Raw genomic sequence first — 11,456 nt, forward strand, 5'->3', positions numbered from 1 at the left:
CAGGGTCACAATAAAAACAGGAGCCCTGACAATGGTCCAAGAGTGTGACTGATGCATAATCTGCGTCCTGTGAGTGCTTTTCCATTTAACTTCATCCCCATACCAACAGAATTTCTCCGAGTTTTCCCCTTTCAATTATCATTCCTCTTCAAGTCAAGGCTGGTTGCAGGAGAGCCGACCTCAGTTATCTATTTTCAAAGTGTTTTTCATTTCACGTATAAGTCGGTTTTGCATCTGTCTGTTCTTACTTTTATGACAAATATAATACAAATATTAAATTGAAACTCTGAAATTGAACTACAATCTGGCAGAGGTTGTGAAGTGCTGCAACTTTCTGCAGATAGCTGGGGGAAAAAACAAAAACAAAAAAAAAGAAAAAACAACTGCTCCATCTAGTGGTCAAATATTAAGAGGAGGAAGAGGACATCACTTTCCCTTAAGAGGCAACAATGTTTAATATTACCTTATAACACTTTTGTTGGATCGCTGCTTCCAAAGTACCTCAAAATCAAACCAGTTCCAGATTCCCAGTAGATTTTGAAAATAATGTCCACTTAATGTGCATATCTCCAAATGCGAATGAAGTATAATGAGTGACAATAAGTTAATTAAGCCTAGCTGCCTCCTCTTGGATGTTGTTCATGGCAGAAGTTAAAGTGGCAGTTATATGATAGTAGTGGATAAACTAATAAATTCATGAATGCAATAAAAAGCCTCCATATTATCCCAAGAACCATCTGCATCCTCTTGACACTGATTTCCATTTTAGTAGAAGCCGGTGTCCTGAGCAGCCCAGTTCGGTGTCTGAGGAAATAGCAAAAAAACAACAAACATTAGAAGAGGTGTTAGAGGAAACGCTCAAACTACTTTTAGACAACAAGAGATGTGTAATTAGACGTCCTCCAACTGAAAGCACCTGACAGCCTCTATCTCAAAATGAGTGACAGGACAAAAAACAAACTATGTTCTGATAAAATCCCGATTGTACAGACTACCTCCATATTTTTTGACACGGCAAATGAATTAAATTAAAATCGTGATTGTTTTTTTTACCCAAAAGGAAATGTTGTGTAATCCAGGTGAACCTGAACAAGTTTTGTGGTTTCATGTTGCAGCTTAGTAAAAAAAAAAAAAAAAAAAATTACGAGTTGAAACTCAGTGGTGACAACTGCGATCAGTTGAGAGGGAAAATGCGGTGTTGTCACATGGATCCATCAGAGGGCAGTAGGACTAAGGACAGTGGTCTGAGCACACAAACATGACAGGTGAGCAGTAAGAGCGCAAATGATGGAACAGACAGACGTGAACTTTTCTGTATTTTATCTTTAAATGAAAACATGGAAAATGACGCCTTTAGAGCCGGTGAATGTACAACCAGTGTGAACTGATGCTGGAAAAAATGGCTATAGTTTTAAATAAATCAAGCCTTGAACTGGTTGTCATGACAGCCGGCTTATGAGTATGTAACCTGACTAGATGTTTTTTATGAAAGCTCAGTCTCTAGACTTGGTTGGGTTAATGATAAAAAAGAAAAGAGAAAAAAAAAAATAATAATTAATATTAATATTAATATCCTCTTTCCCTCAATCGTAAGTACTACCAAAGGGTGAAAAGTTCACATCCACATGCAATATTTAGTATTGGGTCTACCTCGTTCCTGTTGCTGTGGGCCAGCCTCTTCTCAATGTTCATTGCCAACATCTGGCTACGGAAGGACAGGCTCTTGGTCTTCTCGATCACCTGCTGGTACGGCGACACTGCATTGTTGCCCATCACCACATGACCCTGAGAAACAAATTTTAAAGGATAATTTATCATCTGAAGGAATGATAAATTATAAAAGTACCACAAGAAGTACCGCCCCGCCCGATGAACCCCGATAGGTCTCATATGCTTTTTTTTCAGTCTGACAAGAGCGAAATAAATAAATTGACATAGCTATACTACTACATCAATTAGTAGTAAAGTCAGGGCTGTTTATTCTAGGATTAGGGTTTTTGAAGCTCATCTGCCTGAAGGTGGATCAGTGAAAGCAGAGCCTCACCAGTTTGGAGTCAATCTTGGCATCGAGTCTGGCGTTACGGATGAGGTTGACGATCCACCTCTCCGCCTCCTCAGGCGTCATGTTGAGCTTGTCTGCCAGCATGCTGAGAGGAGAGAGCGAAGGAGGAGGGGGCACTTCAGTTAAGTAAATATCCTTTGGGGAAAATCTAAAGCCTTCTAAGTTCCCTTTTTTGCAGTTTACTGTCGACTACACTTGAAAAATATGGGAAGACATGAATAGAATTCAAAAATGGGTGGCACCGATATGTATAATCATTGCGCAACATTGATCATCTGGGCACAAAAGGTTGAAAGATCTTTTCATCGCTTTCTCTCATCTACTAAGGCAACTGTCCTTTCACAAGTAAAGGCACCGCACACATTGTTTCTGACGAGTAAGCCCATTTCAAAGACGTTGCACCTGATGCTGATGCACTGATGAATCCGACAGAAGGTCTCAAAGATGAAGAGACGGGCATTCTCAATGAAGTCCTCAAGACAAGCGACCAGAAAGAAGTCATTCACAAGGACCTGAAGGAAGAAGACAGCACGCTATTGTGATCATTAATCAGTTTATACACACACACACACACACACACACACACACACACACACACACACACACAAAGCATTCACATATAGAAAGTCTAGACAAAAAAAAAAAACAGAAAAGGCCAAATGTTCCCACAGTTAGTTCTAGTGCCTATGCCAGCATGAGGCACATTTTCCAGTAAACACGGTGTCTTCTTCCAAACAAATGTGATGAAATAACAGTCTCCTTTTCTACTGTCAGACAGATGAGACTACAGCTATAATTTCCAACTAGAACCATGTTTTACTGGAATGAATCTACTATAAGCACACTTGACTACATAATAGCACCACACGACAACCACATACAATGCGCAGTCAACCTGTGGTTTGGTTGCTTTACTTTACCGTTCCCCCCAGAATTGTCAATTTACCGGTTAATCCTCCCATACGTTACAAATGTCCTGGTCAAAGCTAAACAACCTCACAATGTAGAGTTATTTTCTCCAGAGGGTTTTGTATTTGGTTTGTGGTTTGGATAATGCACTTTTTTTTTTCTTGTTCAACCTGCCAATTCCCAAAAACAAGAAGAAAAGACAGGGTCACACAAGCTGCATCATATCACACCATAAAAAAGGAAAATCAAATTCTCCTCATTAAAATGCATATTTATGCATCAGTGTCCTTCCAAATCTCTTCCGGTCATCTGTTGTATATGCGATACCTGTGGTGCGAATGTTGTATGTTGTATCATGTACTGCTGTTGAGTTAAAAGGAATGTGTTTACACAAAATGACAAGACAATGTTCTGCCCCTGTGTGTGTGTGTGTGTGTGTGTGTGTGTGTGTGTGTGTGTGTGTGTCTGTGTCTGTGTGCAAAATGCTAGTGAATATATACTAATAAAAGGCATGTTTTTGAAGTAATGTGTGTGTTAATATGTACTGTCACACAACAGGATGTTGACACCTTTCTCCATCATTGTCGCCAAGCTCATGCTAAAGAAAATATGGAACCAGACAGTCACAGAACATGAACCGTGTCGCGACACACTCTAAGTTGCCACAATAACCCAGAAATACTCCATTAGTTTACTAGTTCATCCATTATTTTCATATCTTGTGATCAAAACAATCCGTCGCTGATAGGGATGGGAATCAAGAACCGGTTCACCATCGTTCAAACCATCAAAATCCTATGCCTCCGAGCCTATTAATTCTGTCTATCAATGACAGCGTATTTTTTTGACAGTCAAATCCGGGCGGCCCTATAGCTATGCTCACTAAGCAAGTTGCGCAAAGCCCCGCAAATTAAGCAAGGGCCCTGCCTGGTCCTCGTGTCAAAGCGGGTGGGGTCAACGGTTACCGAAAGGAAAAAACAAAAACAAAACAAAACCAAAAGCACCAGCAAGCATGTAAACTTGTTTTCTCTTGTCTCCAAGTTTGACGTTGATCTAGTTTGATCTCTCTCTAGTCTGTCCCGTCTGACTTCTGTTTTCTGCAGAAAAGTGAGAGTGAAATACAGCTATTCATTACGTTTGATAAATGCCAACGCGCAACGGCGTTTATGAACTGCAGCTTGGAAGATACAACTCCGTTGCGCGTGCACGAAATGACACTGCTCTCCATCAGCAACCTCTGTGGGGACCAGTCCTGACAATATATGGGTGTGATGGCACTCTTCATAGGCACACATAATGATGATTATCTAGTGTCTCAGTCAAGGTTTAGTTACAGCTCTGGACTAATGCAAGATGGAAAGCAAAGTGTTGACTTTCCTATTGATTAAAGCCCTGATTAAATATTGAATTCAAATACTGAATTTAACTTTTGGATGCACATCTCCTAGTAAATACCATCAAGTACTCAGCCAAGCTGTAGCATAAAATAGTATTTTACAGTATTTGAAAGTGTATAAAAAGGAAATCTGGGGGAGCCAGTTTGAATGGTCCTGATGCAGCTGTTAATTAACAATAAAGCTGCAGCCATAGCCTACAGGCTTATCTTTACATTGTAAAGCCCAAGCTAACTGTACAATATTGTGAAGACTGGACTAACTACCAGGCACATTAATATTCACTTATCTTTAGATTCTATAGAAAATATTGTATTCAATAAATTTTGTTTGTTTATACCTCACTCTGTTCTGTATAGATCTATTTATTCTTGGACCGACAGATGGAGCAAACTGGAGGGAGGATTGTGGTGGGAGCATAGAATGGTAACTTCAACTATGGGTGGAAACACCAGCAACATGCTCAAACATCTTTCTATGAAACATGGGCTTATAGTCAAGGAATGTCATGTATATGACACTCTATGCACGGTCGCCGCTGGTTCCCAACTGAGCAGCACGTCTGGTACTGAGGGTAAATATCCTAGGTTGTAATAACGTTAGCGCCACGAAGGCAGGCTTAACAGATTTTTTCCTCGACTAAGAAAACCTGAATGAAAAACGAATGCTGTACAAATATTCCCTCATTTCATCCATTTTAAACGATGACAGACTCGAATAATAAAACATTGATCAGGAATCATTAAGGGAATCGATAAAGAATCGGACCGAAAAGTAGTATCAATACCAGCATTGGTTTCAATAAAATCTTATCAATTTCCATCCATAAATCGCTGATATTACTATTTTACTTCATTCAAAAAGTTGTCTTTACACAACTGAGGACTTATAAAAAAAGCAAACAGCAGAAAAAAAACCCCAAAAAACGTGATGTTCTTTATACAGTAATTAAGACGAGCTGTTGATCTCTAGAGGAAAAATGAACAATGAGACAAGTATATTTAAATTCCCCTCACCATTAACAGCCAGCAGAATCCATGACAACAGACTGACTTACTGAACTATCTTTATTCTTCCATCATTGTGCTCACACTCTGTATCTGACAGGATAACTGAGGCCTTTGCAAGCGCTGCACAATTAATACAAGAGGGGTTAAAGCCGACTGATGGGAGCGCTTAGAGAATGCGCAAAGTGGTCCCAAAGCACAACTACAAAACTGCAGTCAAGGGTTTCTAAAGAGAAGGCAACCGAGCCCCAAATCTGACAGCTGTTCCGCTTTGAAAATCAAACTGAATAAATGCAAGAGCCAGCAAATCAGGCCAGACATGGATTTGCCGCGGCTGAATAGCTGCAAAGAAAATGCCTGGGACTCAGGAGATCAGAGCACCATAGCTAAGGGAGGCTTCATATTACTCTTCAGTCCCAAGAGATTGATAACTTTTGTGGGGCGATTTAGGCCTGTGTATCATGACAAACACACGCGGTCAAGCAGGAAAACTGAAAGGGAAACTTTTGGAAGCCGTCCTTACCGACTCACACTCCCTGAGCTTCTTCTGGGCGCTGTCAAAGTCGAAGTTCACATATAGACACTCCACAAATTCTGTGATTGGGTCCTTGTATGTGTACGACTCCTGCGGAGGTGAGAGAGACCCACTATTCACGGGTTGACTAAATCTTTGAGTCATATTAGATAAGAATTATTCTTCTGACATTTATTGACATTACCTGTTGGATGACTTTCACCAAGTCTTTGAGGACCTGCCTGCGCTTTCGTACGTCTTTGTTGGTGATAACTGCAGTTGTAAGGTATCGCAGGATGTGTGGGCACATTGTCTGGATGGCGTTCAGGTACCTGAAAAATACAAAAGGAAGCATGGCTCCATCATTAGTTGCCATCACAGCAGATATGGGTACCATCAGTCTTTTTACTCCAAAGGAAAAATGTAATTATTATTATTATTTTTTTTTCCCAAAAACAGAGGAGCTGGCCTCAGAAATCTTTAATTCATGCTGTTAATACCTTATAGGGGACATTTTTCAACAAAACCTGTGCAAAAATTGTGAATTACGAGTTCAAATACATTCAGGTAAAGAAAATAAATTGACCAATATTGAAAAGGCCTTATTAGCTGGAAGGCTACCCTACTGTTTAAACTGTGAAAAAGCCCGTGTCCTTCAGCCATATGTCCCTGAGCAACATAAAGCAACTCAATATAAGCTCTAGATGGCAGTGTCATAAAGACTGTGTGTATCCCTTGTATTGTTTCTGAAAGACAACTGTATTTGCTATACTGACTTTACCATATTGAAAACACAGTAACTCACTGAGGCTGGTAAAGGAAGAGCTCGATGATGTTGTCCCTGCCTTTCGGGTGGTTGAAGAAGACAAAGAGGGACCAGTGGATGAGCCAGGTCCTCTGCTGGAGTGACTGGAGTGGGGAGCTCACAGACTGAAAAGGAGAGGACACAAACAGTATTAGAAAACAGTGCATCAGTCTTCTTTTCTCTCTCTCTCTCTCTCTCTTTAACTGTAGACAAATGCTCAAAAAATAGGTTCACACTGTGACCACTGAGACAAATGTGCAACTAACAGGCCATTCCTTAAACCTTCATCTGGGTGCATTGTTATCTCATTTCAGTCACAGTGCCTTGGCACTGGCACTACGCTTTAATTAAATCAACTTTACTCTCTCTGTGAAAGTAATTTCTTACTTCACAATTTACCAGAAATTGCGAACGCAATATCATGCAGCTATCTGCTGCTTGAATCATCTGATAATGTTTATAGAATCCCTACTCTAATCACTAATAAACCTAGCTAGGTTTTTATTACACTGGTAAGAAAAGACAACATGCAACATACAAACTTAGTTTCCTCTTAGTTACTCTTACATTGTTGTCAATAGTCTCCCTTAGTCGAGTGAGATCCTCCATGGCTGCTTCCCAGTTTTGCATCAGGATCTCAGAGGCCAGTTTCCCCCACAGAGAGCTCAAGGCATTTCTGTCTGTTGAAGGAACCTGAGAGGAGAGCAACAAATACAGTGTACCGTGTATAATGCAGACTGGAGCAGTGTTTTGAAAAAAGAAAATTTCTACAGAAATAAGAAAAACGAAAAAAGGACCTTTCAATCCATTTTTTTCTTATGTATCACTATTTCTATTCAAATGTGGTTATTCTTACCAAGACACGGAAGAAGTAAAGGTACTCAGCAGCCCCAGAGTAGTTACCGCACTCGTACTGGAATTTGGCATACCTGTACAATGTGTCCAGGTATTCTTGACGAAACTAAGAAATAAAACACAAGGGTCATAAAAATTCAAAGCACGTTTAACGATAAAAAAAGAAAACAGAAGTCACAACTGGTTTTGAATGAAAGGTTTGCTATTTCTACTTGCAATTTAGCCAGTAAAGGGTCATCATAAAAGGCATTGCAAGATATTATGGTAAAAATGAATGTGACTTAAAACAGTCTTCAGCCCTGGAGTGCATTCACACTAATCCACTGTTTTAGAACTGCTAGTCTCTTTGCTTTTTTTCCCCCTCAAAAGAAAGCTGATTGGGAGAGGCTGCAAGGATGACAGAATGTGGATGATAATGAATGTGCTGGCGTCTTTCATCTTTTTAGGCAAAACAAAGCCGGTTCTTTTTGTCACGCTGACAAAAAAAATCCTCTCTTTAGAGAAGTGCACATGATGTGGATAATGTTTTATGTACTTATCACAAACAAGAAGTGTAATTTATCTGTAGATTATATAAAAAACTAAAATAAATAAACAACTGGCAGAAAACTAGTTCCTCTGATCACAAGTACGAAGCACATTGGTGGTTTTCTTTGTGGATGTTTTAGGATTCTGAGATTTGGATAACAGTCCTGCTGGCTCACAGTGGCAGCTGATTGTAAACGAAACAAAATCACACATTGTGCTAATCACCTTACAAGATTTAAATGCAGTGTGCTTTTTATACAATTAGAGGAATAGTGTGAATACACTGTTAGCATTTCAAAACTTACATTGTGTTTCTCTGACAGATAGTCAAACAGCATCCTCCCATCTCTGATGAAGAAAAATAGATGTCAGACGAGCCTTTTCAAGTCCACAGACTTTATAATATATAATAATATAATTCACAAGTATTATTATACTGTCAGTGCTATAACATATGAGCATAAAATGAGCAGAGTATTTGAGAGAAATGCCTTTTTTTTTAAAAAGTCAATCTGACCGTGTGGACTGCATTTGCCGAGTGGTCTCTGGGTCTTCAAACATCTTGACTATTGGCTCTGTCTCTGACTGGAGCTGCTTCAGTTGGGCCACCACAGTACTCCTCTTCTCCCTCAAGGCTAAAACATGACATTTTCCATCATACATTTTCCATTTCCGTTTCGACAATACATCCTAAAAGTAAATATCTCATTATGTATGACCTAAGAATCTATGTATGGGAATCCTACCATAATGTTTTCTTTTTACTGGTTGCAAAATTAACTTCCAAGGGCAAAAACGCTGGTAAAATGTGTATGGTGGTTACAGTAAGTGCTTCTACTCTACCAACCATTCTCTGGCTGGTTCCAAGCATTTTTAACATTACTACTGCGTTCTGAGTCGTGTAAATAAAGCAGCTCAAGTGGCTGGACAATACTGCACCTAACAATTAAACATCACCACATTAAAACTGGTTACTGGTCTTAATATTTTGGCTGAAGGGTATTTTATTGTATTTTATTTTATGTTATGTTATGTTATGTTATGTTATGTTATGTTATTTAATTAATTAATTAATTAATTATTTTTATTCATTCATTCATTCATTCATTTATTTATTCATTTATTCATTTATTTATTTATTTATTTATTTATTTATTTATTCATTCATTCATTCATTCATTCATTCATTCATTCATTCATTCACATTTACTTGAACCACGTAATATATATAAATATACATATGGTTTTAATGTTGTGGCTGATCGGTGTATGATGTTTTCAATGTTGTGACTAATCGGTGTATTTCTATCATCAAATAACCAGCTTATTATTTTCTCAGTTACCTGAATCATGGATTGGTCTATAAAATGTCAGAAAATAGTGAGAAATGCCCGTCTCAATTTTGATGAGTCTAAGCCGAAGTCTTCGGATTGCTTGTTTTGTCTGGCAAACAGTCCTGAACCCAAAGGTATTCATTTTTGCCAGCATAGAAGCCAAAGAAAAACCTTTAAATATTAGTATTTGAAAAACTGAAACCTGTAAATGTTCGGCATTTTAGCTTACAAAATGTTATAAAATGATTAACTGAACATCAATATAGTTGCCAATTAATTTTCTGTTGATTAATCAGTGAAATCTAGCATTTAACCCTATGACTATGAGATAAAGTACATAACTTATAGTACTGTGCGAAAGTTGTAGGCACTGGATTCTTATCCATCACACACTTATCCATCAGGTATTTTGCAGCAGGACAATGAGGCCAAACATACAGCCAGAGTCACAAGAGCTATCATAAGCGACAAGAAGGACAAGGAGTCCTGCAACAGATGGGCTGGCCCCGACAGAGCCCTGATCTCAACATCACGGAGTCAGTCTGGGACCACATGAAGAGACAGAGGACAGGGAGACAGCCTAAATCCAAGCGTACCGAGGAGAACCGGTGCTTGTTTAAAGGGAAAGGGTGGTCACGGCAAATATTGATTGATTTAGGTTTTTTTTCTGTTTACTGCACTTTGTGTTAAGTTAATTGATAAATGTATAGTGTTCACGACATTATTTTTTTAAAGTCTCCTCACTTTACTTTTAGTGCCTACAGCATTTGCACAGTACTATATAACAAACAGTTGTTTAGAACACATTGTTAATCAACTATCTTTCTCACAGTGTGGGATTTCCTTGTCCGGGTACAGGTTTTTGTACACATCCATGGCGAAATCCACCATGTTTGTGTCGCTGAGGAGGTCCAGCTTCCCCTGAAGGAGTTCCTTCTCATTGTAGATCTGTTTCAATCAAAAACACACATTCATACAATTAGCCCCCTTTGAAACATGCACCGAAATGACCAAACAGCTGCCCAAAAAGTAGAAAGTAACGAGATAACGTTAGGATGAGCACAACACAGACATGAATGATGCTCTCTGTGAGATTTCTGGAGCAGCTAAGCTAAATGCTATCAAGCTCAGTAGCGACAATAAGCTAGTTAGCCAAGCCCTGAAAACACAAGAACATCATTTTTTTCCGTTTTCACAGCAATTTACTGCTTCTACAACTAACGTTACAGCAACCCAGTTCCAAAGGACTAAAATTAACAAGTAGTCTAGCTGCTCGCCGACGTGTTATCTAACGTGACTGCTAGCCAGCTAGCCGGCTGGGACGAATAATCACCTTTTCATTTATAAATACCCACTGACAAACAGCTACATTATATTTTGACATTATACGACACGAACGGCGTTTTACCTCTTTCACTGACAGGAACTCCAAGAGAGGAAAAACCAAATGCCGGTCCAGAAAATGTGCTATCTTGGTTGTCAAATCGTACTCCGCCATGTTGGCTGGTTACAAAAGGAAACTTTATTGACAAAAACAGAGCCTTGACATTTACGTCAGCTCTTTTTCCCGGTTTTTATTTTCTCAAAGACATTAGCAAGATGGATGGATGGATGGATGGATGGATGGATGGATGGATAGATAGATAGATAGATAGATAGATAGATAGATAGATAGATAGATAGATAGATAGATAGATAGATAGATAGATAGATAGTACCCCAACCAGTCACTGTGGTGTGTTATACTGAATGAAAATCAGTCAATGGAGGTTTTTTTTATCCATGGATTAGATATTTTTGGGAACAAGTAGCATTAAAGAATGAAACCCAACTAGCTCTGAAACGGTCACTGCGTCTCTGTAACTGCTTTAGCCCCATGAATTTACAATTGGTTTTAGAGCTCAAACTGTGACTTGGTCCACATTAGTACAGATTCAGATTATTATCCCCTGTGGCTATGACAAGAGCTCCAGACAGCCGGGAACGTGGTGCACAGAGTATTTCTGAGTAACGGACGAAAAGCATACAAATATACCATGCAAGTAGGT

At 39.1% G+C, this 11,456-nt stretch overlaps 1 protein-coding gene across 1 annotated transcript; it reads right to left on the minus strand.

Moving 5' to 3' along the window:
• Positions 1 to 436: 436 nt before the first annotated feature.
• eif3eb (eukaryotic translation initiation factor 3, subunit E, b) lies at positions 437 to 10,958 on the minus strand. The gene is made up of 13 exons (XM_040122790.1): positions 10,817 to 10,958; positions 10,239 to 10,356; positions 8,592 to 8,709; positions 8,380 to 8,422; positions 7,548 to 7,652; positions 7,259 to 7,384; positions 6,692 to 6,816; positions 6,092 to 6,218; positions 5,896 to 5,997; positions 2,465 to 2,574; positions 2,045 to 2,147; positions 1,651 to 1,785; positions 437 to 804 (listed from the first exon to the last, which is right to left on the minus strand). Exons 1-13 carry the CDS (start codon positions 10,904 to 10,906, stop codon positions 766 to 768), a joined length of 1,341 nt encoding a protein of 446 aa, XP_039978724.1. The 5' UTR covers positions 10,907 to 10,958; the 3' UTR covers positions 437 to 765.
• Positions 10,959 to 11,456: the final 498 nt, after the last annotated feature.

The sequence above is a fragment of the Xiphias gladius genome, chromosome 24 (assembly GCF_016859285.1).
Source record: "Xiphias gladius isolate SHS-SW01 ecotype Sanya breed wild chromosome 24, ASM1685928v1, whole genome shotgun sequence".
Taxonomy (NCBI): Eukaryota; Metazoa; Chordata; class Actinopteri; order Istiophoriformes; family Xiphiidae; genus Xiphias; species Xiphias gladius.